Here is a 27,062-nt window from a genome sequence, read left to right as displayed (position 1 = left end):
CACCTGAACAAACACGCCCCTATCCCAATAAACTCTCGACCTTCTTTTAATAGACCCACCTGACACATAAGCAACCCAGGCAACGATGTTGATTAGTAGACACGCTGCTTACTGCTGATTGGCTACAAGTGTGTTTGGTAGTCGGCCCCACTCCCTTTTCCAAAGTGTTTTTCAAAAATCATGCACCCCGCCTTTAAATCTTAAATGGAAAGAGACTCATACATAACTTTATAATCTACAAATGGATTGATTGTCTTTGAATAAATAGTTAATGAATTACCATTTTTTTAAATAAGGAGGGATAACAGTTATTCCACTTTTTTATAACTTGGTTTCCAAGTTAGCAATCAACATTAGCATCTGACAAATACTAGACTATTTTAGCACATGCTTCTGTGAGTGAACATTGTATGATGAGCCTGATTTTCTTAGCTTTTTACAAATGGATTATTTTCATTTTAACTTTAACTGCTTTATAAGTTGCTAAAACTCTAACCTGCTATAATTTTTCATGTATAGGCTATTTAGTGGAAACAGCCTTTTGAAACATGTTGTTTTACTGTTTAGTTAATGTTGCACTCCATGTAAGTTATAGAAGACTGATATTAGAGCAATTCTATGAATATTGTAACAATGTCAACAACTTAATTTTCAACAGTTTATTGAGAATTCAGACACAAACCATGAAAAAATGCTAACATTAAATGAACTTTTTCAGATATAACAATGCCTGCATTTACTTATAACTGAAAGACACATACAGAAAAATTCTGTGCATTTTAAGTTAACACAAAGTTTCTACTTATTCCTTAACATGCAAATGGAACACCATTTAACATCTTTTGATAAACATTAACAGTCATGCGTTTTATATATTATTGACAGAAATATATGTTTCATATGAAATAATCTCGAGTTACAATATATTAAACAATATTAAAATGTACTCAGTTCAAATTCAAATAAAAAACAACATAAATCTAAACTGAATATAATACCATCAAGAAACAGAATCTTTGTTATAGTTCACAACATAGAAATAAATGGTCCAAAAGGTTTATATAACTGTAACTGTGTAAACTGTATTGCAAAAATGCTTAACTAAAGAGCGATATCATATCTCTTCTTATACCTAATCCACCTCCTCAATTGTTGGACCCTGAGATCCGGCCTCTGAGCTAGCACGAGTCTGAGCTCCACAACTTCCTGTTGGCATCCCACCCTGGTATAATTTAGTGATGATTGGGTTGCAGACTTTTTCCAGCTCCTTTAGCTTATCATCATACTCTTCCTTCTCAGCCAGCTGGTTGTTTTCTAGCCATGAGATGGCTTGGTTGCATTTTTCTATGACTTTTTTCTTATCATCCTCACTGATTTTTCCTTTCATGTTCTCATCCTCCACACTGTTCTTCATGTTGAAGGCGTAAGACTCCAGTGAGTTCTTGGCAGCAATCTTCTCTCTTTGCAGATCATCTTCTGCTTTGTATTTGTCAGCGTCCTGCACCATTCTCTCAATCTCTTCTTTGCTTAGTCGGCCCTTGTCATTGGTGATGGTGATCTTGTTCTCTTTGCCAGTGCTTTTGTCCACAGCTGACACATTTAGGATTCCGTTGGCATCGAGGTCGAAGGTCACCTCGATCTGCGGAACACCGCGTGGTGCCGGTGGAATTCCTGTCAGCTCGAACTTTCCGAGCAGATTGTTGTCTTTGGTCATGGCCCTCTCTCCCTCATATACCTTGATCAGGACACCGGGCTGGTTGTCTGCATAGGTGCTGAATGTCTGGGTCTGTTTGGTGGGGATGGTGGTGTTGCGTTTGATGAGGGCAGTCATGACTCCTCCTGCTGTTTCAATACCCAGAGACAGTGGAGCAACATCCAGCAGCAAAAGATCTTGAACGTTTCCAGATGTGTCGCCCATAAGGATGGCGGCTTGCACTGCAGCACCATAAGCCACTGCTTCGTCTGGGTTGATGTTCTTGTTCAGCTCTCTTCCATTGAAGAAATCCTGCAGAAGTTTCTGGATCTTAGGGATTCTGGTTGATCCACCAACCAGAACGATGTCTTTAATCTGAGACTTGTCCATTTTGGCATCTCGCAGGGCTTTCTCCACCGGTTCTAGAGTTCCCCTGAAGAGGTCTGCGCACAGCTCTTCAAACCTTGCTCTGGTGATGGATGTGTAGAAGTCAATGCCCTCATACAGGGAGTCGATCTCAATGCTGGCCTGAGAGCTGGATGACAGGGTTCTCTTGGCTCTCTCACAAGCTGTACGAAGCCTCCTCAGTGCCCTCTTGTTCTGACTGATGTCCTTCTTGTGTTTCCTCTTGAATTCTTCTACAAAGTGATTCACCATACGATTGTCAAAGTCTTCCCCACCCAGGTGAGTGTCTCCAGCTGTGGATTTCACCTCAAAGATGCCATCTTCAATGGTCAAGATGGACACATCAAATGTGCCTCCACCCAGGTCGAAGATCAGGACGTTACGCTCTGAACCTTTGCTTTTATCCAGCCCATAGGCGATGGCTGCAGCTGTGGGCTCGTTGATGATTCGCAGAACATTCAGCCCAGCGATTACTCCGGCGTCTTTAGTGGCCTGCCTCTGAGAGTCGTTGAAATAGGCGGGAACTGTGATGACCGCATTTGTCACCTTCTGTCCCAGGTAAGCCTCTGCAATCTCCTTCATCTTAACCAGGACCATGGATGAGATTTCTTCAGGGTAAAATGATTTGGTTTCTCCTTTGTATTCAACCTTTACCTTTGGCTTTCCCCCATCGCTGATGACTTGGAAGGACCAATGCTTCATGTCAGACTGCACAACTGGATCATCAAATTTCCTGCCAATCAGCCTCTTGGCATCAAACACTGTGTTGCTGGGGTTTATGGCCACCTGGTTTTTAGCTGCATCTCCAATGAGCCTCTCTGTGTCTGTGAAGGCAACATAGCTTGGTGTTGTTCTGTTGCCCTGGTCATTAGCGATGATCTCCACCTTTCCATGTTGATAAACTCCCACACATGAGTAGGTGGTGCCCAGGTCAATTCCAATACCAACACCTTTTGCAGATGACATCTTTGTTTAACAGATATTTAACGGCTTGCTGTCTGTAACAATATAGAAACACAATAAATATCTGTTAAATGCGTTTAAACATTTATACACTGTATAAAGTATAACAAGTAACCAAATTAGTGTGAAATCAGCACTACGTGGAAAGTTTTAGACAATAACTAAAAAATAGTTGAATACAAATAAATTATATACTAAATTAAAAGGTTGCTGTTTGCCAACTAACAATATTTTATAAGTTTAAGTTAGATTGTAATAGAAGAGTATACAAAACGTTACAAATTATTTGGAAATAACATGCCCCTATTTATTAGGGTAAATTCCGGTAGATTGAGACACTTTTTGACATTAAAGTCACCAGTGTTGGGTAAGTTACTTAAAAAAGCAAATTAATTACTAGTTACTAATTACATCTTCAATCGTTAAATTAGATTACTGTACAAATTAATTTGTCCAAAACTTATTTAATTACTTATTACGTTCTAAATCCTATTTTTTAAATTATACAAAGATAGGCTTGAAACGTCTCGAATAAATCATATAAAAGTACGATCACACTTTTTAAGGTCCAATTCTCACTCACTATTAACTATACTCCTAATTATGACTTATTAATACTTAGTACAGTAGTTGTTAACTTTAAGTATTAGTAGAAATTGTTTAAGATTAAAGATAAAAAATAAGGTTTTTGCAGAATCAGGCATTAATATGTGCTGTTTAAGTACAAACAAACAGTCAATGTCTCAGTAATATTAATGCTAATAACAAACCAGTTTAGTGAGAATTGGAAACTACACTAGAGTGTCTTATTAACTCACCAAAGTATTTAAAGTGAGAAGGATAACTTACATAAAAAACATGCATTTTAACCTTAGACTTTATGTATTTAACAGAAGTAACTGTTATTAAATTACTGGAAAAATAAGAGTAATCACTTAATTTACGTTTTAATGAAAATTAAATAAAAATTAATTACTTAGTAACTAGTTACACCCAACACTGAAGTGACTATCAAAAACTGTCATAATTTTACCTGAATTCATTATTCGTGTAAAAGTTCAAAGAAACGATGCAAGACTTACGTGAAATATCGTGAAGTAGCTTGGTTTTTCAAGCAGAAAGTAGTTTTATTATCGGTAACAGTCGTCCGCTTCGTTCTGTGACAACACTGCACGCTCAGCTGTTGATATACAGAAACAGCGCGTTTTCTACGCGCTTCTCGAACGCTCGAGAGAGGAGTTGACCAATGAAAAGGCAGAACGCGCGTAAAGTTCCGCCCATTGGTTGCTGCCATTGGTTGCTGGTTGAGATCCCATAATAAACTTCGTTCGCTTTCTGGAGCATTCCTTCAGAAACTGGTGATGGGTCGATTCTTTAACTTACTTTTGACTTATATTTAGCTATATTTACTTTCTTTGTATGTGTGCTTGTAAGACCTAAATTGTGCTTTCAGACCTGTACCCGTACCAACTAACGACTACTTTGCAATTTTATTCTCCTGAAATGTTGAAAATGTTTGTTGAAAATGTTTTATTAGGCTTTCGTCAATAGAGGGCAGTATATGGAAGTGAAAAAGTGACAATCGAGCATACACCTGTTTTTGAGGAAAATGTTGAATTGAGTTCACGTTTATTTATATAGTGCTGCTTTCACAATTGTTCATTGTTCCAAAGCAGCTTTACTTGAACTAGAAACCAAGAAAACCCAGAAAAGCAAAAAACAACAAAAGCATGGCTTTTAAGTTTAACTAGCCTATTACAGTTATTTAAATGGATTTCCTTATTTGAATAACACAATATTCCTAACTATATATTATGAACATAGTCTAGGATGGAGTACAACTATATTTTTAAATCTACATAGGGGTATTGAAAATTGTTTTCTAATAGAAAGATGTATTAGGTAATAATAGTCTATAATAATATAATAATAATAATACCAAGTAAAGTAACGAAATCTGTAAGATTGTAATTGGACCAAGACAATGAAAGCAGTATAATGTAAATGTACAAAATAAAGTTCTGAGTTACACCAATGTCAACAGTCTCACGGTAAGCAAAATGTCTACATTTTAAGTCTTTAAGTACATAACATGATTAAATATTTTCTCAAATTTTTGCTTGTTTTCATCTGTGGTTTGTACGAAGTATAAAGAGACACTGCACTGATAGCTGCCCACTGCTCCGGGTGTGTGTTTATGACTTGCTGTGCATGTGTTCACTATTTACTATATGGGTTAAATGAAGGTTAAAATGAGGTCACATTCCAAGTATGGGTTACTACTATACATTGGAAGATAGTTCACTTTTTTCATGTTCTAAGCATAATTCTTTTTTTTCTTTTTTTTTGGAAAAAAGATGAAACAATTAACTATACAAAACCTTTTTTTTTGTATAGTGGAAATGTAAGTGCTTGGGAATAACATTGAAAATCTAATACTAAGCAAACGTAGCTATCATACTAAATAACCAACAGTTAAATAAAAACTGGGCTTATAACATTGAGGTGTTTTTGTGGGTTTCCAAATGGTCCAAAATGAAGTGATGGATGGTCCTTAACAAAAGCAATCAAAAACAAATTGTACATTAGGCATACATGAGGTTTACATTAAGGCATAGATGAGACCTTATAAACCTTTTAATTAATTTGTCATGGATAGCTAATAAATTCTTAAACAGAAGCTTAAAAATATTTTTTTCATATTTTACATTAATTGTGCAGCACACTAAATTCACGGTTATATCTGAGGAATAATAAATTTAATGGGAAAATAGTTGTCTTTTTTGCAACTACTCTATGGGAGACTGCAATGTTTACAGTAGAGAGAACAAAGTCTTCTATGCATACTTAAGTCTTATAATGTATGTTTATTTGTGCTTTATTGCACTTAAGCGCACAAATTCCTTACCTCTTTGATGTAAACAAAAATAAACAAAATGTTCTATTGACGTTAGCCTGTGAAATTTCTATTGGGTACACCGATCCACACGCTCTGATCTACAGGAAGTATGGAGAATGGGAACACCATAGCAAAAGAAGGCTAATCTTTGAACTGATGCATATCCATAGACTTTCCCAAAGATATTTCTGTGTAGTTTCTGTGATACAGTAAATTTACTAGGTTTCAGAAAAGATTTAAAAGGATTTAAATCTCTAACCTTAAATGAATTTTAGTTCACCAACCTATTCTATAAAAAATAACATGTGTTTTCTACATAGCTCATGCAGCTTTATAAGCTGTATTAACTTATTTAATATGTTAACAGTGTTTGATAGTAAGCATAATATAATTTGTAAATGTTTACTATCTTATGCAAAATTGCACACTTATGCTATATAGACACAATTCTGTTAATTAATTATGTAAGAATCAATTTAACCAAATACAAAATATTTACATTTGCAAATTCAAAAGTGATTCTTTATTCTAAATAACAATGAAAGCATTTTTATCCTCCCAAGTTCAAATTTTTAACGTCAATTAAGCATCAATCCCCGTTGTCCAAAGTGCACATCCCTTTTCCTCCTAATCTTTTTTCTCCCATTGAAAATCCCCCTTCTCCCACACTCTCTGTCCCTCAACCAACTTCCTCTCCCACTATCGCGAGAGACTGATTGGGACAGCAGGCAAAGAAATATTCATATACCAGCAACAAGACCGGTTGCAAAATCCTTATACATAAATGTATATGATTAATCAATAAATGTAGCATCAGCAAGGGACCGATCAGCCAGAGAGGAATGAATATTAGTGTTTTTAACATTGGCAGACACACTGCCTGCTTAGCAATACAGTCAGCTAGCTGACCAGCAGCTCAAACTTGGTAATTTATGAGCAGAGCTAGGTTAGCCAGTTAGCAACATAGGCTAGTCCAAAATACGCTTGCACCTCAACTTCTTTGGGGTTTCGGTCAAATTGTGTGGGTTTCGTGGAAATAGGTGAGTTGACTGAATATTTTCTTTCTATTGCACTTGATTGTTAGCAAACTGCCCAACTCAAGCTAGCTTGAGTTAGCTCGGTGTGTTGACATTATCAGCGTGAGCGCAAATGACAATTAAACTCACAACCAGGCAGTTAGATATGACGAGCTTTGTTGTTGTGCTATGTAGATTTGTCGCATCTCTCGGTCGTTTTAGTTTACACAGATAGCAAATCTTTAACGGTTTGTGTGGGTTTTCTTTGAAGCTAGCTGCATCGGCCTCGAGTTACATACTAGCCTAAAGACAGTGAGTTATCACGGGGGCTTATGAGCATCATTGTAGCATCATTGTTGCATATTATGCTTATGTAAACCGACTCGGTTTTTTTGTATTATAAATGGTTTGTATACTACAAGTTCGGGTTCGAATGCGTAAACGTCTCAACGCGTGGGTTCTAGATTAGTTTTTAATAAAATAAATGAGAAAATAGCGATCAGCACGTTCTTCTGAAATCAGGTGCAACAAGATTGAGTCTCGCAGCTCGAACTATGTCATGGGATTGAACCCATTGTGGTTCAAGCAAAACAACGCGTTTATCACCGCCACTTGACGCAAGTAGCTTAATGTATAAATGTCATTTTTACGCCCTTGTTAAATAAATACGATGATCATGCCTGTACTGTACACGCCTGTTACTATTATCGATATGCACACATGAAAAATAACACAGTAAAATATTTTATTTACTATAGTTAATTGTATTGAAATTTTAATTTAGAACCTTACTATAGTAAATGGTAAATTATACTTCAATATTTGCTGTAGTTCATCAGTTCACTATAATTAATACTACAGAACGCTATAGTATGTAGAGGTCGACCGATAGTGGATTTTACCGATAAGTTGGTCCCTACTTGCCGATATTCGATTAATCCACTGATAGTTATTAAAATGGATACTGGATAAAAAACAAACATAACACTAAAAGTGAAACAGTGCTGAAATGTATTACAAAGATAATAAAACAACAGTACTGAACCACGAAAATGGGCTAAATGAAATAAATGTATAAATAAAAATATACGTATTCATTGAAATAAAAACTTCTGTGAGTGAAATACTCCCACTGGTAAAATTCAAATGACATAAATGTATGTTATGTGTGTAGTCTTGTACTTAACTTGTTTCTGTTTTAACACTTGATGATTATCTAATCAAAATAACAAAAGATGTATTTGCAGTGATGATAAAAGAATAACTGAATTCTGATTTTGATTTGTTAGATATGTTAACGTAGCCTAATGCAGCATCTATTCAGCAGATGAATTACTTCATATTATGATATGAAGCAATGGATGAACTCTGAAAAACTATTGGCATTAATTTTTTGCCGATAACCGAATGTTTCGCCCATGAACTATCGGTGTCGATTAATAGGCAAAACTGATTAATCGGTCTACCTCTAATAGTATACATTAACAAAGTGTAGTAACTTCAAATATTTAACAATTTAGTACAGAGTACATACTAAATTATACTACAGTATTTTTTTCTTGTGTGTCAGTATTAGACTGATTATTTACATTTACACATTTGGCAGACACTTTTATCCGAAGCGACCGACAGTGCATTACAAGGTATACATTTCTTTATCAGTAAATGACTGGGTTCAATCCCATGACCTCTTGCTCTGCTAATACAATGCTCTATTACTGAGCTATTCCAGATTATTTTAATTCATTATGGGGCGGTTTCCCAGACAGGGCTTATCTTAGTCCCAGGCTAAAATGCATGTTTGAGCTGCTTTAATTTAAAAACACCTTGTCCTGTTTAATTTTAACAAAGTTTGTTGACATTGTTTTGTCTTGAGATGCACACCTGTAGTGTTTTGTGTAAGGTCCGTTTGTAAAAAACTTCTTAAATGACCTAATCGTAATACGGCCTAGTCCTGGATTAACCTAAACCCTGTCTGGGAAACTGCCCATACAAATGTTAAAATGCAGTATTTGCAAAAACTTTCTCCTGAATCTAAAAAATTGTTTGCAATGAAAGCTATTTATAAAGATATTTAATGCCTTCAGAACTGGCATTTAAAAGATGTAACATTATTGCATGTAAATTAAAGTGGATGTGTAAATTATTTCTTCGAATAAAAATACTAATGTTGTTTCTCTTTTGTTTTTATTAATCATTTTAGGTCACTTCAGGATCCTTGCACAATTATAAAACTCCGGAGACCATTTAAGAACTAGCCTGCTGCTCTTGACATTTTTTAAAGTTACTTGACATATAGCCCGTTAAGCATACATTTACACACATTATGTGTAAAATGTAAACTATTTTGTAACATCAAACTTGTGAATCAGATTATTGTCTTTTAAATGGGGGAAAACAATTATAAGTCATTTTTAGGTCAGGTATTTGGAATTTATGTCTGTTGTAAAATTATAGCCCGATGAACGGCGCATACACCCCCCATGCCCATGTAGATCGCCGCGATCACTTGATTCTTGACCCAACATCTTTAATATTCAGTTGGTCTTAAATTGATCACTCTGTTTATCAGTCATGAATGGCTCGCTCTTAACTCCGCCTAGTCCTCGTGCTGCGGCTGATTCGTCTCCTCTTCCACCCTCCCCATCTCCCTCCCCTTCTCCTCCATCCCCATTGCTGTTGCCCCTCTCTACAAGACCCCCACCGTTGCCTCCTCCAACTCCTGCGAGTCAGCCGTTGTCGTCCTTATCTGACACGCCCACACCATCTCCATCTCCCTGCCTTAGCTGGACCGAGTTCTGTGAGCTCCACGCACGGGTAGCCGCTGGTGACTTTGCCCGTCATTTTCGGGCCTTCCTGCAGGAGAACCCGCATTACTCCCCTGATTCTGCTGCTGCTTTTTGTCGCCGCTTTACTGACAGATTTGTTCAACATTTCGAGAGTGAACTTGAGGGGACTGCCGTTGGTAGGGAAGGACCCTGGGTCGCCCAATCAGATGTTACATCACTGGAGGAGGATGCAACATCTCCACCCCTGCTGCCACCAGAGGCTACCACCCCCTGCCCCCCCACTCACATTCGTGCTGCGTCCAAATCTCTGTTACCCCAGCACGGTCACGACGAGGCCCGCGGTGTGGAGAGATTCCAACACCCTGCAGCATTTCAGGACTCCTATGCTCATACACAAATCCTGCCCCCTTCATCTTCTTCTTCATGCTCTTCCTCAATGGGCGGGAATAATGGGCGGAGGGAGGAGAGGGGACTGACAGGTAAACAGTATCATCACAATCCATCTGGCTACAAAGACCTAGAGGAAGAAGAGGACAGCTGGGCGGGGCCTGTAACTGAAGAGGAGGTGGACACAGACATTGTAGGGAAAGACAATGAGGCAGAAGGTGATGTTACCTCAGAAAGATCTGATCTCAGCCAGACTCCAGCATGCTTCAACCCCTCTGGCACACCAGCAAACTCTGGGTCAAAAGGCAATGGTACGCCCATGGGGAGTCACTCCAAAAACAAACTAAAAAAGCGCTTTTCTCTGCGCAGCGTGGGCCGTAGTGTTAGGGGGAGCGTGCGAGGCATCTTACACTGGCGCAGCTCCTCCAGCGACTCCCCACAGAACTGCAGTTCGGGTAACTCCTCCCCTCTTCCTTCCAGTTACAGCTACACTACAGGTTTGCAGGATGGCAAGAGGAACTCCCAGGCTGTTCCTACTTCTCTTCCTGTCTCCCTCTCCCTTCCCCTCTCCCTGCCCCACTCTTCTTCATCATCTTTGCCTCCATCATCCTCCAGCAGTGCAACCTCCCTCTCGTTCTCCGAGGCCCGTGATTGGCGGAGGAGCAATGGAGATGGGGAGAAAGAGAAGTGGAGTCAGAGGTTGGAGAAATTACGACTCTCCCGGTCACCGCCACCGAATCTGTCCACTGCGGCTCCGCTATCCTTGGCCATATCGCCCTCCGCTTTGCCTCCCAGCAGCGCCGGTGCACCCAGGAAAATGGGCAGGCTGGTCCGGGAGGGAGGTGTGACTGTGTGCTCGTCTTTGGATGAATTTTCTAGCACTTTCGGTTTCACGGGTTTCTCGTTTGGACTGCTGCACCACGGCACGGACAACAGCAACCCCGCATCGATGCATCCTCCAGCCACGGGAGGAGCTGTTGGTGGGCGGGGTATGCGTTGGCACAAGTGTCGTCTGGTACTGAAAGAACGAGATAAGGATGGAGGGGATGGAGGACTGGAGTATTTCCTGGAGTTTTACATCCCACCAAAGGTGAGAAAATTGAATTCCAAACATCTCATGATTCCGAAAATCTTACATGTTAAGGGGTTGTGCACACCAACACTTTTAAACGCGGCTGACAACGCCGAATGCCAGCTGTTTTTCAGCTGAGTGCCAGCTTTCTTCAGCTAAGCGCTTTGGTAGCACTGATATGTCAGCTGTGAGACGGTTGGTTGCTGTGATACTTGTCCCGCCCCTCCTTCACTGTGATTGGACGGCCGCGTGAAAACTGACATTGACGAGCGGAGCTTTTCATCCAAAGTTGAAAATTTTTCAACTCTCTGCGCTCAATGCTGAGCGCGGAAAAACCGTTGGGCGCCGGTGTTCTGCGCGGAAGAAAACCACTAGCTGCTGGCTTATTTGAAAAACGCAGAGCTTCCATTGGAAACAATTGAAAACATGCACCGGCCGCGGGTGTAAAAGCTTTGGTGTGCACGCCCCCTAACTTTAGTGATATGTTTCAATGATGTTTCCAAGTTACATGCTGCCAGATGTCACCTAACATGCTTAATTGTAAATGCCATCAGTGCCATCATTTTAGTTACCTATAATATCTCTTACAGATTATAACAAAAATGCTACAAAACACCTTAACAACATTTAGTGTATGTAAAGACACAAAGCCACTTGTGTTGTAGTGAATCATCATCATCATCATTATTTAGATCTTCCATAATGTCAATGTTGATGATATACAGAACATATTGCCAATAGAAGGCACTAATTGCTTGTAAATAGTTCCTGTAAATAAGTCTGTATAGTGTATTGTATATATTAAGCGTATGTTGATTTTTTTTATTTAAAAAAATATTTTTTGGTTGTAGTCCTCCAAGCCCAGACTGACTGTCCCATGCTGCTCCATTGTTAACGTCAGAAGCACTACAGCTATAGAGGTGCCAGACAAGGAAAATACCTTTCTTCTACAAGTATGTCATCATTCCACTTTGTTTGTCTTTAAGTTACCTTTCTACTGTACACGACATTCGGACACGATTGTCAAAGTTTGCCCCTTAGTGGCAGTTGTAATGAAATTTCAGAAAGAGAGAGTTAGTGATAGTGATTTTTTTTTAATAAAGATGTGCAGTCAGTCAATTTCTGTCAAGTTTCAAAGAAAGTCTTTGAAAATCTGAACATGCTGCACTTCCACTGTTCATCTATGCATTTGATGCATTTGTGTTTTTTATTTCTTGCAGTTGGAAGGTCAGGTGCAGTACGTGATCGAGACCAGAGATGCAGTTCAGATGCGAGCTTGGCTCAGTGACATCAGAAATGCCATTTGTCTGAGGTAGAGCAAAGTTACAAGTTACTAAAAAGTAACCACGTAATTATGCAATAAACTGAGCAGAAACCCATCAAACGTACTTATTGCCATCCTTCCCATTAGTGAGCAAGAGGACGTTGAGGGAGTTTGTGGCAGTGCTCTCACCGAGCTCAGCGGAACGCCAGAATTCAGCGACCGTCTGTCTCAAGGTAAGTGGTGTGGGGATGATGTCACCAAGATGTGGTCAGCTGCATTCAGGACAGCATGTGTAATGGGCCATGTGCTTGCACCCATCTACATGTGTTTGCCTGTAACTAGTTCAGACTGGTTTGAAAATAGCTATGACAGTAGCACCAATGATCATTGTGATGTGATTAAGCAAAATAGTGTTGTAAATACACATACAGAAATTATCAGCTGTTTAATGTTTTTTTTAACGCAGTGTGCTATGGTGGAGTCAGTGGATCTCCCCAATTGGAGCCTCTACCTCCTGAGTTACCACCCCGTGCCCCTCTCGATGAATTTGGTGGGGGCGGAGCAAGTCTTGGCACTCCTTTTGCCGAAACACCTGATGCGACAGGTAGCATGCTGCATTAAACTATGCCTGCTATGAATGTATCCACATCACCCCAATTCTATTAATATAATTTTGTTAACAATAGTGCATAGATTTAAGAAAGGTACTCTTGAGTTTGCATGTTACCATGACACCATGGTTTTGGCATTGCTTTTATAATCATTGTTGGGTTAGCAGTTACACCCTCACTTTGTTGTTGTCCCCTACAGGGTCGTTCCTGTTCTCTGAAGGTTCTGTGTCAGACACAGTGGAACATCCTCTCAATGAGTGTCAGTGGTTTCACGGCACATTGTCTCGTCTTAAGGCGGCCCAGCTGGTGCTTGCAGGCGGCATGGCCAGCCACGGGGTGTTTCTCGTCCGGCAGAGTGAGACGCGGCGCGGGGAGTACGTCCTCACGTTCAACTTCCAGGGCAAGGCAAAGGTAAAATGCATGCTCTTCTGTGAACTGTGACAAGCACTCAGACGTATCAGTAATGTGGTTGCTCGTGTGAATGATCAGATACACATGTCGGTTATATAGCATAGGGTATTTCCTGTAACCACAGTTATGTAAGTTATGTCTGTGAGGATACAATATCAGAGAATAAACATAGAGAGGATTAAATGTCAGATCCGAGTTAAAATATCAGCTTTGTGCGTTAGGCCTTGCTGTGATAAGGTTATGCCACTATATAAACCAGCTGCTGTGAATCTTAATATTAGGAAAAGACTATTCAGCACAGAATCGGGATTAACACACTTAAAGGGACACTCCACTTTTTTTGAAAATATACAAGTTTTCCAGCACCCCTAGAGTTAAACATTTAATTGGAATCCATTCAGCTGATCTCCGTGTCTGGCCCTACCACTTCCAGCATAGCCCAGCACAATCCACCGAATCCGATTAGACCATTAGCATTGTGCTAAAAATAACCAAATAGTTTAGATATTTTTCCTATTTAAAACTTGACTCTTTTGTAAGTTACATCCTGTGCTAAGACCGACGGAAAATTAAAAGTTGCGATTTTCTAAGCCGATATGGCTAGGACTATACTCTCATTCTGGCGTAGAGTCAGGTTTTAAATAGGAAAAATATCGAACTCTTTGGTTATTTTTGAGTGTGATGCTAATGGTCTAATCAGATTCAATGGATTATGCTAAGCAGTGTTCGAATTGAGGGGGGTCTGGGGGGTTCCGGACCTGCTATAAGCCTTAAGGGACCCCTCATAAAGCACAAAAATATAAATTAGGGGGGTCCCCTGCATGGTTTTTGTTAAAATTAAAATACTACATGAATTTAAAATTCTCATGTTGCGCTGTCACAAAGCGATAGGCTGCTGTCTGTTATTTGTCCCAATTTTCGCAATAAACTAATTCAAATGATTTCTGTCTGAAATAAATATAATCTCGCAAGTGTGCCTCATGCTGTTTTCTGGAGGAATCGACGGACGAGTTAATGTCTCTGTCTGCGTGTGGATTATTTTCACCTCAGTGACGGAAAGAATAGCCTATTTAGTTTTCTTTAGGTTTTTTTTTTATTCTTCTCAAACTATTATTTCATATCAATGGCGAGGCTACACACTCAAATTGACAGCTGGTCCACCAAGTCAAAAGAAACACAAAGCAGAAGAAATCACGCGTAAATGATAGTCTCTTTAATACTTATCACTCAAATACACATCATTCAGAAATAAATAACTATTTATAGAAAGTTAACTTTTGCATGTGTTTTTTAAACCTTGCAAATGTTAACATGCAAGCCAATTTAAACAATTTGAGCGCAAGACGTTAAAGTGAGCTGTTGTGTGTGCGCACAGACAATCACGCACACACATACTCAAATGGACGCACACTCGTAAGCGGACGCACTGAGACACGCGATTCTAAAGCATGCAAACACAAAATTATCTCGAAATCTCACAGTCTTGGCACCTATTCTCATAAAAACATTATGTCTTAAAGTGAGTGCAAATAGTTCAGAAAGATGTCAGATCTTTTTGTTGATCTGAAGGTAGCAGTTTTTATCTGCTTGTGTTTCTGTCATTTATATTAACTAAACAACAGAAAACAAAGGAAAATCACTTCTGTATCTTTAAAAATATTAATTATATTTAATTTATACAAAGAAGAAGACGGTGTTATTATTCATTTGATTCTATTTATGTACCTAAATACTACTGTTAGATCTTACTTTATTTGTATAACTTTGTTTATTTTTATATGCTCATCTTTTTTTAATTTGTTCTTATTTTATTTTATTTCCTAGCCCCAGTTTTGCTGATACGAAAATTATTCGATATATGATTTTAAAATGCAATGTAATCCATTTAACCAATACAATATAGTAAAATGTTGTAATTTGAGAGTAGGCATTGAGGTCCACCCTATTTTGCACCTCTTCTGTTTAAAATTTTTTTGGCCTTGCAGTGTTTCACACTAATTTGAGGGGTAAAAAATGTTTAGGGTTTGAGTTACGGGTAATTTAGGGTTTCTGTGATTAAAACCAGGATCAGATGATTGTTGATCCAGGATCACATCTTACTTTGTCAAATCACAGTGACCCTATAATGAGGGGGTGGGGCTTAGCTAGGAGACCCCCATAAGCGTTGACATAATTCGAACACTGATGCTAAGCTATGCTAAAAGTGGTAGCGCCAGACCTGGAGTTCAGCTGAATAGATGCCAAAACCGTAAAAATCAAATGTTTAACTCTAGGGGAACTGGAAAATGAGTATATTTTCAAAAAAAGTGGAGTGTCCCTTTAATATGGTATGCATTTAATTGGTCTCCATGTCTGACCCTTTTGCTTCTGTTCTGAAATTCTCCTCTCAGCACTTACGTCTCTCCCTGAATGAGGATGGACAGTGTCGTGTGCAGCATCTTTGGTTCCAGTCCATTTTTGACATGCTGGAGCATTTCCGTGTGCACCCCATTCCTCTGGAATCTGGGGGAGCCTCTGACGTCACCCTCATCAGCTTTGTGGGGGCCACGAATGTCCGGCAACCAGGTATGGAAGTGGTGGGAGGGATGAGCATTTACAGCTGAGCCACAGGAAAATATAGGAAAGTAATCAAAACTCTTCCATCTTGACAGTTATTTTTGACACACATTTGCCCTAAATTTTCTAGATTAAAATAAAGACATAATTGTTTACAGTTAGGTTAGCTGTTTTGGGGAGATCCTAGTGGGGCAAAACTATTTTCCAAGATTTCTTAAGAGGTGTTAAGTAGTTTCAGATTGATCGGCTTGGTTGAAATCCTGGTTTAGAATCCTGGGTCTTTGGCACCGAGCTTGTTTGTATGTGTGTCATTTGAGTGGGATGAATCTGGAGTGAGATATTATGTGTATTTGTGTATGAGTGCGTATGAAAAAGAACATGGCCACCGCTTGAGTTGTTTGCACCTGTCACAGAGATGTGACTGAATGTGGGATCACCCTCTGTATGAAGTCACTTCCTGTCACTAGTCATGGCATGCTATTAAAAGGACACACTGTGCAAGCATCAGCACTGACTGTTCGCGCACACATCCATCGCTGCTGCCAGAGTCTGATGTTGGCCGCTTGTGCATGGTGGTGTTGTTCTGTGAATAATTTGTCTGTAAATTTTGATTTTTCTGTGTGCATGAGTGCTTCCTGATATATTTACCTGTACAAACTCCTCCCTAAACCTTTGAAACATTTCTTGGATCACATCACCTCTCATTTATTACATTTCCTTATCCTCTGAATCTCCTCTTAACTGTTTTTATTATCACATCATTACAGCATCTTGATTCTTTATTACACACCTTACTTCTGCTCTTCTTTCCTGTCTAAACCTCTTTTCTACTCTCATCACCATTGCTTTATTTCAGTTTGATCAATCACACATTTATTCATACCGCACCTCTGCTCCTCATGCTGCTTCAGCCTCTGGCCTTCCCCATAGTGCATATCAGAGCTCTGATTGGCTGTTTCTGTTGTTGTTTGTCGTTGGGTCATCTTCGCAGGCCGGGAAAGGGCAGGCAGCCGCCCCACAGTCTGTGATGTCATCACCACGCGCCACCCTGACTCTCCATCAACCCCCATCTCTGACTGTGTGTAAGTGAGACCAGATTCAACTGAAAGAGACGGACAGGGTCTGAGACAGAAAACGTAGTTGATAAAACTATACTGGTTTGCAGACTTTAGACAATCATAACAAAGGATATATACATATAGAAGAGAAAGGTATAGAAGCAAAAACTGCTTGTTTAAAGGCATAATTTATAATTTTCACTGCTAGGGGTCACTAAACACCAACAATGGCCATTGTTGTTAGGAATTGTTTTATAACTGCTACTTTATAATGTAAGCCCCACAGTGTGGCTTGATAGAAGACATGATATAGCAACATGCTCTGGTGGTCTCCAACAGGGTGCCCATGGGCACCAGGTTGTGTGCCCGCCAAAGCACGTTTTATTAATAGCCTTAATTTTTATGTGTATTTATTACATATCTTTAAATTAAAGCAACACTAAAGAGTTTTTTTACCTTAAAATAACATTTCCAAAAAAGTTTTAGTCGTTCATTCACTCGAAACAGGGTGAACGGCACTTTCACATTCGCTTTGCAGCCCTTTATCGGCCAAAACCGCACCAAAGAAGTGTCCAACTGTCGGGTCGTGGTCCTGTAGTTCGAGTGAAAACTGCAAAAACTTGGACCTACAATCCAATCAGAGCCAGCTTTGCTGCAGTAGGCTAAATAATTTATGACAGCGGTAATGGACAATTCCGCTTCCAACCTGTAGGTGGAGCAAAGAGCAAAAAGTCTTTAGTGTAGCTTTAACTTGGCTTCTTTTATTTAACATTTTAAACTATCATAAAACATAAGCAAGTATAATAAAATAGAGTCAACAAGTAAAACAATGCTTTGAGTAGACTATATTAAAAAAGTAGCCCCCCAGATTGTTTTATCCATTGTGGTAGCCCTTGATCAAAAAAGTTTGGAGACCCTTGTGCTAGACGTTACTAAATTTTTGCATTCAGACTACTCTAACTGTGCGGATCGATTGGCTTATGAAATCAAACTATTGCAAGAGTATTACATTCAAATCCCTCTCAAGATAGTTTGATGTCATAGATTGCTCGATCTCTGCAGTGGCACATGAAGTCAAACCAAAGATATTTGGAATAATGGGGGAGATCACAATGGTCTGATTGGTCGCTCTAGTCCCGCCTCCCAGTAAAAAGGGCCAATCGAAATCCACTGGGAAAGAACTTTGCGCATGTGCAGAAGACGTTGCAAATATGGTGGTGGGGTGACGCGACTTCCTCTAAATGACTTTGTTCAAACACACCTATGGTTTCAGTGGCAGCAAAAGCAGAAACCGCGGATAACTTGGACATGACACTACTGACAAACGACCTTTTGAAGAAGAGCAGAATGTTTTTTAAAACTGCAAATTTTCTCAATCCAAATATTGTTGAAAACGTTTGGGATAACATAAGTACATGTGAAAAAAATCACTGTGTTAGTAGATTTTGGACATTTTAATGTGAACGTATCGTTTCATAGAGAGGGTGAAAATTAAGTAAATTTCTAGAAATAATGTAAAGGTGATCTAAGCGAATTCACGCGTTTTAGGCAACAAAACATTTTTAATTTCATACAGTAGACATCTCCTCACTATCTGCTAGCTGCCTGTCCTCTGAACACACTGTAAGAAAACGCGATCTCTGCAGACAGCCCAGGTTTCACAAACTGCAACAAAAACAAAGTGGTCAAACCTACCACCACGAAACATAACAAAGTGTTCCAGCCGATAAACGACAAGAAGGATTTGGGAGTGGGGGTTGGGCGCGTTCATGACTTGTTCAGAAAGCACGGAAGGGAGGGGGAGGGAAGGAGTTAGCTACGCTCCGTTTAGTTTGAGAACACTTCGAACGTCAACAGGAAGGGACGTCACACAGAGTGCCTTTAAATAAAATGCTTCAACAATGTTAAAAGGTCCAGTGTGGGTTTTTTAGTGAGATTGCGAATTGCGACCCACAGCTCGCATAGAGAAGCTACGGTAGCCACCACAGGACAAACACGTCATCGTCTGAGACGAGTAGGGGACGAAACGCGCTCTATAGAATAGTTTGTCTGTTTAGGGCTACTATCCACCTGTTTCTTGATGTAAATGTGGGCGCCGCCATCTTTGAGCTTTCCTGTTTATGACTTCCAAGCCACTTAAAGCTAATGGTAGTCTATTGCGAAGGACACAAGTGTGCCGTTTTGACTCAGTGTGTAATGTTTAATATGAAATCCAGGAAGACCGACATAATTTGTGCAGTTAGGGGTTGCCATAATAGTAAATACAAACGCAGTTAATCTCTACAAAACATTTGTTTTAACCATTATCCATGCACAAGAACTGAACGTGTATGTGGTGCACATGCACTCATGATCTGTATTTACAAATCCATCCAGTAAAACCTTTCATAGAAACTGCCAGTAAACAATAAATACAATAATTGTTTAAAAACAACTAATATTATGCTGATAAAAATATGCTGATTTATTTATTCTGCTACTATGTATTATTACAAAAATGCAATTACAGTACAGAATATATATGACATTATCTGCTTAGTTAATGTTTATAATAGTTCTTAATGTGTTTGCGCATACTTTTGTTATGTTTTAAATGAAAAAGCAAATACTTTATAAAGTAAGCAAATATTTCATAAGCACATCTCTCCACCTAGTGCGTAAGAAGCAATGTAATAATATTTTCATCAAACAAAAACAATACATGTAATAGTTTAAAATGTTTATTGTGGTTTGTTCAAATAACTTACAATGTGTTGAATGAGAAAGTTACTGCTGACTGTGTCGCCATAAACAAGTCACTTAAAAATTGCCGTTTAAAAAAACCTCACACCAGAGGGACAGTTGTGACATTTTAAACCAGCCCCTGAAAAGTTAAAAACACAAAGTCTTGGTAAATTCCATATACAAACACTCGACTGACTTTCCCATTGTAAAGATACTGGTGTGTCTCTGTGCTTTAATATTTGCGCATTGAAGACCCGTCACCTCCGACAACACGAAATGATTGAATATATCTTCATATATCAAGCCACTTCTTACTTTCATGCTCACACTGGTTCATACATGGTAGGTGTGGTAAATATTAACTGTTTAAATCATGTTTTATGCGTGCTCCCACTACACTGTTTTCTACCGGCTGGCTATTCAACCGGAAGTCTCGCACCGGAAAGGAAATACGTCAGATCACTTACTTCCGTGTTCGAGAAAAAGGTGGATAGAAACATAGTGGTGACTTCCATTTAAGGGGACCCGCAGTGTATGTAGATAAAAATGTCTCATGCTAAGGTAATAAAAACAATACAGTTCATTATGTAAGGTCTTTATAGACCACTGATAATATAGTTATGTATGTATATGCTCATAAAAGTTCCACATTGCACCTTAAAACCAAAATGGCTTGTGAATGTAGTTTTATATTGGTTTTAAAGTTAAACAGGATAGTGGACGAGACAAAACGTATCTAATATAATTGATTTTAATGTGAAACGTGTGTGTTACATCCAGAATAAAGCCAAGCAATAGACAAAGACCACCTTTTTAAAACAACCTGCACTGATGTTTAATAAAAGTGCGATTGTGTATTGGGAAAAGTAAATAGGGTCTATTTTCATTTCACGACTCAACTTAAAGTGACAGAAAATAGGGAAAAGAAGACACTTATTAAAATAAGACAAATTAAAACTGCAAGCAGTGATGGAAGGGCCCTCGCACTCATTTGCACCGCCACTCTCTGGCCTTAGTAAAGCAATAAACCAGGGGGATTGAAATTTCCGTGGATAAATATAGGTGGATATTCAAAGGAACTTTGAAGTGCCACTACTCCTTTATGCAGCAGGTGGCGCTATGATTGTAATTGATTGTTGTAACATTGATGTGTTGAGGCCAGGACCCTTGTCAAACGTATGATGTCTGTGACAGGTCGGACATTGCATTTCTGAGTTACAACAGCTTTCTCATGGCGAAAAATCAAATTTGACAGGCCACAACAGACACGCCCCTTTAACGAAATGTCAAGATCTTCACAATTTATCATTGTGAAGTCCCTAAGTTCAGACTGACCAAATATGATGATGATCTGAATACATTTCAATGAGCAGTAAATCACAGTGTAAAACATGGAATTTCCTGCTTCCAGCAGGTGGCGCTATAAATTTTACTGAATATTGCCATGTTGATGTGTTCAGGACAGGACAATTATCAAACTTGTGAAGCGTGGGTCAGATTGGACATTTTAAACCTGAGTTAGAACAACTTCCTGTTTCATTGAGAAACACAGAAATTTGGCAAGCCGCCACATACACACCCTCCATTGAAATGTCAAGATCTCCGCAATTTAGCATTGCAAAGCCGTTTAGATGACACTCACCAAATATGATGATTATCTGATTAAATTTATAGGAGGAGTTTGTTAAAATACGAAGGCCAGAAATGGCAAAATTTGCACTCAAATTACAGAGAAAATTCAAAATGGCTGACTTCCTGTGGGGTTTAGAGCTTTGCTCCAAGAGACTTTTTTGTAGGTCTTGGGGTGATACATGATCCTACCGCATTTCGTATCTGTGCGATTAACGTAGCGGGGGGGCTGCTCTATTGAATTTTTGTAGGTGGCGCTACAGAGCCATTTTAACACCCCAAGTTCTGAAGCCTATATCACATGAAAATATTCGCCACTTTTGACACGTGTGCAATGTTTCATGACTTTTTGAGCTCGTTTAGGCTGTCAAAAATGGGATTCATTTAGCGATACTTTGCGAGGCCGCAACGGACACGCCCTTTAACGAAAAGTCAAGGTCGTTGCTATTAATCATCACACAAAGTCTTGAGATTAGACTGATGAAATATCATGTTGATATGGTTAAATCTCTAAGAGCAGTAAGTCACAGCATAAAAGGTGGTATTTCCTGCTGCCTCTAGGTGGCGCTATGACTGATACTGAATTATGCCATGTTGATGTGTTCAGGCCGGGACCCTTATGAAACGTGTGAAGTTGGGGGCAGATCGGACTATGTATGTCTGAATTACAACAGCTTCCTGTTTCATGGTGAAACATCACACTTTGCCAGGCTGCCACGGACACGCCCTTCAACGAAAAGTCAAGATCTTTGCAATTTATCACCGCAACAGGCTTAACATCAGTCAGACCAAATATGATGATGATTTGATTAAATCTCTAAAAGCAGTAAATCACAGCGTAAAACATGGTATTTCCTCCTACCTCTAGGTGGCGCTATGAGTGAAGTTGAATATTGGCATTGAAATGTGTTCAGGCCAAGACCCTTATCAAACGTGTGAAGCGTGGGGCAGATTGGACATTGTATGCCTGAGTTAGAGCCACTTCCTGTTTCATGGCGAAAATGCAGAAATTTGTCAGGCCGCCACAGACACACCCTCCAACGAAAAGTCAAGATCTCCGCAATTAAACATCGCAAAGGCCTTTAGATGAGATTGACCAAGTATGACGATGATCGGATTAAATCTGTAGGAGGAGTTCGTTAAAGTATGAAGCCTGGAAATGACCAAATTTGCACAAAAATCAAGGCAAAAATTCAAAATGGCGGACTTCCTGTTGGGTTTAGAGCTTTGCTCCAAGAGACTTTTTTGTAGGTCTTGGGGTGATAGATGATCCTACCAAATTTCGTATCTGTACGTTTTTCGTAGCGGGGGGGCTGTTCTCTTGAAATTTTGCAGGTGGCGCTATCGAGCCATTTCTACACGCCCACTTCTGGCGCCTATACCAAAGGTAACTTTTTGCCACTTTTGACATGTGTGCAAAATTTCATGACTTTTCGAGCATGTTTCGCCCCTCAAAAATGCGATTCACTTTGGAGAAGAAGAAGAATAAATAATAATAATAATAATAATAATAATAATAATAATAATAATAATAATAATAAACCGAGCAAAAACAATAGGGTCCTCGCACCCCGGTGTGCTCGGGCCCTAAAAAAGACAGAATCCTGTGTAGTACGACAGGTCATCTGTTCACATCAGTGCACATCTGTCTGCTCAACTTCCTCATTCACAGCTTGGCTTCAGTTGCACACATCCATCTTGAAATTGTGTGTCACGGGGTAACGCATTCATTAAACATTCACCCATTCTAGCCTGCGTCAGTCATAAAACAGGAGCATTTTTAATGTCACGCATTTAATGCTCTGTCTCCTTAAATTTAGCATTAGATGGTAGTGTAGTTTCGAGTGAGTCCCTATGTAATGAACGAGCAGAGATTTATTACTTCATGAATCTTTATGCCTGTTTAGTGGAGGCAGGATGTAAACAGTCTGTGTGTAATGTGTTGATCGATTCTGTTATAAGCATTTTTCTCTGTATTTTACACTTTATACTGTTTGTTACTTCCAAATCATTGTTTTTATGTTTAATTCTGTGTGTTTTCTCCACCTTATTCCTCTCTTCTCCTATACTGGAAATGCCTCCCTCTTTCTCTCCTGTCTCTGTTCCTCTTTCAGACTTGACCAGCAGACCCCGTAGTCCTCCTCAGCCACCACCTCTGCCTCCTGGTCGCCCACCGCCCCCCACCCCTCCGCAGGACCGAGGGAGCGAAACAGAGGCTGCAGGAGGAGGTGGAGCCAGCAGCGCGGCGGAGGAGTGCGAGGACCGCGAAAGGGATCCGCCTCTGCTTCAGCTGGAAGGGGTGGAGGGCGAGGAGAGGGAAGGAGGGAGGGCAAGAGCCATTGATAACCAGTACTCCTTCGTCTAAGCAGAATGAGAGTGAAGAACGAGGTGGGATATGGAGGATGAAGAGGAAATCCCTTCACAAGCAGTATTTTTTTTCTTCATCAGAAGAACTGACCGAGGGTGTCCCAGAACCAAGTTGTTAACACTATTGAACAGAAAGAGAGAGAGAGAGATGGAGAGAATATGAGAGAGACATCCAGAAGTATAAGCATATATGATATTGACGGTACATTATTAAAACACTAAGTAAAGGTACTACACTAGAAATGATGGTGGATTGTAAAAATATTGATCAGCTCTTACTAATCTGTTCTCCAGTGTTTGTCATTGCTAAAGTTCCTCTTTTGGTGCTGCTGCATAGGAAGGTACAAAAGCTTCAGCATCAACAATGTTGAAGCATGCAGATCCATGGAAAGGTACCACACCATAGAGCAGTGGTTCTCAAACTGGGGGCCCTGAGATGGTGCCGGGGGCCCCAGTTTAATGTCATTACATTCATTTATCATAAATTCTGTGTTATTAAACCTCAGAAAATAAGGCTACTAACCAACAGCACTACATTGTATAATTTAATATGTTTTGTTTAATTTTGTTTCATGTCATACATTTTCTTTGGGGGGGGGCATGAAGGGATGCACCATACACAATGGGGGCTGCACACCGAAAACGTTTGAGAACCACTGCCATTGAGTGCCACAGGGATGACATATTTTTGTAGGCCAACCCGGAAGTTAGCAAAACACTTTTTCCTTGACAAAAAGCCCATTATTTTTACCATAGACTTAATAATAAAATAAGCTCAGTGTTCAACAAAAGTTTATGAAACTTGCACTACCAAGCTTCGGACAGCTCTTTCAAACTTTATTAAACCCATTTAATACATGTTCCCTGATAAGGAAATACTCTGGATAATTTTTTTTTTTTTTGTTGGAAATTGTGCCCATGTTGCATTGTGTTTGAGGTCTTCATGGATGATGTCGTTTAAAGTCTCTAACAAAGTCCCATGGAGCAACTTGTTAGCAACCACCCTGTTAAAGGTGCAGTGTGTAAATTTTAGCAGCATCTAGTGGAGAGATTGCGAATTGCAACCAACGGCTCAGCCAACTGCTCACCCCTCACTTTTGAAACGCATAGAGAAGCTACAGTAGCCGCCACCGGAAAAACACGTCATTGTCGGAGACAAAAATGTTTGTCCGTTAAGGACTTCCGTAGAAACGTGGTGGCACAAAATGGCAACGTCACCGTAAGGGGACCCTTGTGCATGTAGATAAAAACTTCTCATTCTTAGGAATATAAAACATAACGATTCATGATAAAAAGGTCTTTATACACCCACGATAATGTAGTTTTGTATATTATATTGCATTTCTGTCAAGAGATCCTCTAAAAATTACACACTGCACCTTTAAAGCTTTAAAATCATGAGTTAGGGCTATTACTGCTGTTTTAAGTCATAGAGTAAACGTGAAAATATCTTGGGCTTATTTTAACCTAATATCTTATTTAAGGAGTTTAACAAAAACCCCATTGACTTAAGGACGATGGAACCAGAAGTGCTAAAATGCTAACCCAAAGGTTTTGCATACAAAAATATGTCATCCCTGCAGCACTCTTTTGTTACAGTTTGTTTGCCTCCCTTATTAATTGAATTGTCTGGTGTTGCCTAGCTCTTCGCACTTATACAAAAAAATTGTTTGTTTGTTTTAGGAAAACACCGATGTATCAACCTATAATCGGTATCGGCAGTTAAAAGCTATTTTTTTCACTGTCAGATATCGGCCAATTCTTAAAAACAGTCAATGATCAGGGCAAATTATATCCTGGCAATCTAAAGGGGTGGAAAACACATCAGAACTCAGAATGATTTGTGATTGTTTTAAAATCGGGTAACAAACAGAGTTGCAGTACAGTGCAGTTTCAGAACATAATAATTTGAAACCAGGATTAAAAAGCAAATCTATCGGTATTGGTAGATGTCATTCTAAGTAATCGAATATCAGTATCTGCACAGAAATTTTGTCCCTCATATTTTTTTCTATTATTTCCTCAGGTGAGCAGATATTGTTACCCACCAGCACTCTTATATACTGGAGTTTTGATTGTTTTATATTTTTGTTTGTGTTCTGCCACTGACAAACTAAGAATGTCACAAAGTAATAACTTTCCTCCTTCCTGCTCATTTCAATTGTACTAATCACTAGTTAAAGGCTTTGCCCTTGTGCTTACAATTGGTCCAGCCATTGCCAAAAAGCCCAATTCTCTGAAGTCTAGTGATATTACTTTTTAAGGTTAATTACAATATTAAACATCTCCATAGATTCCATTATTACCTCAGAGTCCTGATCTGTTACCCAGCTCCTCTCGGTGTATGAGATCACAGCATACAGACCCAGGACGAATCCTCTACTCTCCCCCTATCTCACTCTCTCTTTATATCCTACCGTTACTTTTAGCTTTACAACCTTTTTTATTAGTGCATTTATTTTAAAGATGGAGTCAGGAGGAGGGAGAGAGAATGCCCTTCATTAGAAAAATGCTGAGTACGATAATGACAATAATAACTGATAATAATGAATTTAAATTGTTCAAATAATAGTATTATTTTAATTTTTTGTTTGTAAAATGCCTTTATTTTTTTGTTGTTTATTATATGAACACATAATATTTGTTCTCCAAGAGCTGTTTTTTGTTTATAATTATTTGTGCCTTTTTATATCTCACACTGTTCCCCGCTGCTGTCTCCTAAACTTTCGGTTTCTACAGATTTCAGGAAAACTTTGTGAAAAGGAAAATAAGATGGTCCCTTTCTTCTTGTGCCTTTTCGTGTTGTTAATTGTCTTTCCCTCTTGTTTTGTGCCAGTCATTTTTTGAGTTCGTGCCTCAAGTCTTTTATTGCGTCTGATGTTCAGTTGAGTGCCTGCATCTGTAATCTCCTTTCATTTCATTTATTGCTTCTTTCCAGTCACATCTTTTTCAGTTGCTCTTCTTAATCCTACAGATCATTCAGTTTGATTTGTCGTTTGCTTCTTTCTCGCCCCCTTTTGTCCTTTATTTAAACCTCTTATTGTGCCTTCTCTCTCTTTTCTCTCTGTCTGTCTGTCTATCTGTGCTGGGACCGTGTGTTAAGTGGACAGTGTTGCCCACTCTGTGTAATTAGTTTCAGGTACTACATTGAATTTAATGATGATAATAATATGATATAATATAATGATACTGAAACAATAACTGGTTGTGTTGTGTTT

The 27,062-nt window shown here is 39.2% G+C and overlaps 2 protein-coding genes across 4 annotated transcripts; one reads left to right on the top strand and one right to left on the bottom strand.

The window, feature by feature from the left end:
* Positions 1-644: 644 nt before the first annotated feature.
* On the bottom strand, positions 645-4,295 carry LOC129436311 (heat shock 70 kDa protein). Of its 2 annotated transcripts, none has more exons than XM_055194372.2 (2): positions 4,144-4,295; positions 645-3,096 (listed from the first exon to the last, which is right to left on the bottom strand). In XM_055194372.2, the coding sequence occupies exon 2, from the start codon at positions 3,062-3,064 to the stop codon at positions 1,133-1,135; it is 1,932 nt and encodes a 643-aa protein (XP_055050347.2). In that variant the 5' UTR covers positions 3,065-3,096; positions 4,144-4,295; the 3' UTR covers positions 645-1,132. The 2 variants fall into 2 exon arrangements, with proteins under 2 accessions (XP_055050347.2, XP_055050348.2); XM_055194373.2 differs by having other exon boundaries at positions 645-3,092; positions 4,144-4,256.
* A 2,353-nt stretch (positions 4,296-6,648) lies between these two features.
* On the top strand, positions 6,649-27,046 carry sh2b1 (SH2B adaptor protein 1). 2 transcript variants are annotated; one of them, XM_055194371.2, is made up of 10 exons: positions 6,649-7,000; positions 9,180-11,242; positions 12,076-12,177; positions 12,445-12,536; positions 12,636-12,721; positions 12,955-13,092; positions 13,299-13,510; positions 15,901-16,075; positions 17,058-17,148; positions 23,592-23,757. In XM_055194371.2, the coding sequence occupies exons 2-10, from the start codon at positions 9,551-9,553 to the stop codon at positions 23,611-23,613; spliced, it is 2,610 nt and encodes an 869-aa protein (XP_055050346.2). In that variant the 5' UTR covers positions 6,649-7,000; positions 9,180-9,550; the 3' UTR covers positions 23,614-23,757. The 2 variants fall into 2 exon arrangements, with proteins under 2 accessions (XP_055050346.2, XP_055050345.2); XM_055194370.2 differs by lacking the exon at positions 17,058-17,148 and having other exon boundaries at positions 23,592-27,046.
* Positions 27,047-27,062: the final 16 nt, after the last annotated feature.

The sequence above is a fragment of the Misgurnus anguillicaudatus genome, chromosome 19, assembly GCF_027580225.2.
Source record: "Misgurnus anguillicaudatus chromosome 19, ASM2758022v2, whole genome shotgun sequence".
NCBI classification, from domain to species: domain Eukaryota; kingdom Metazoa; phylum Chordata; class Actinopteri; order Cypriniformes; family Cobitidae; genus Misgurnus; species Misgurnus anguillicaudatus.
This window is presented reverse-complemented; position numbering and strand designations above follow the sequence as displayed.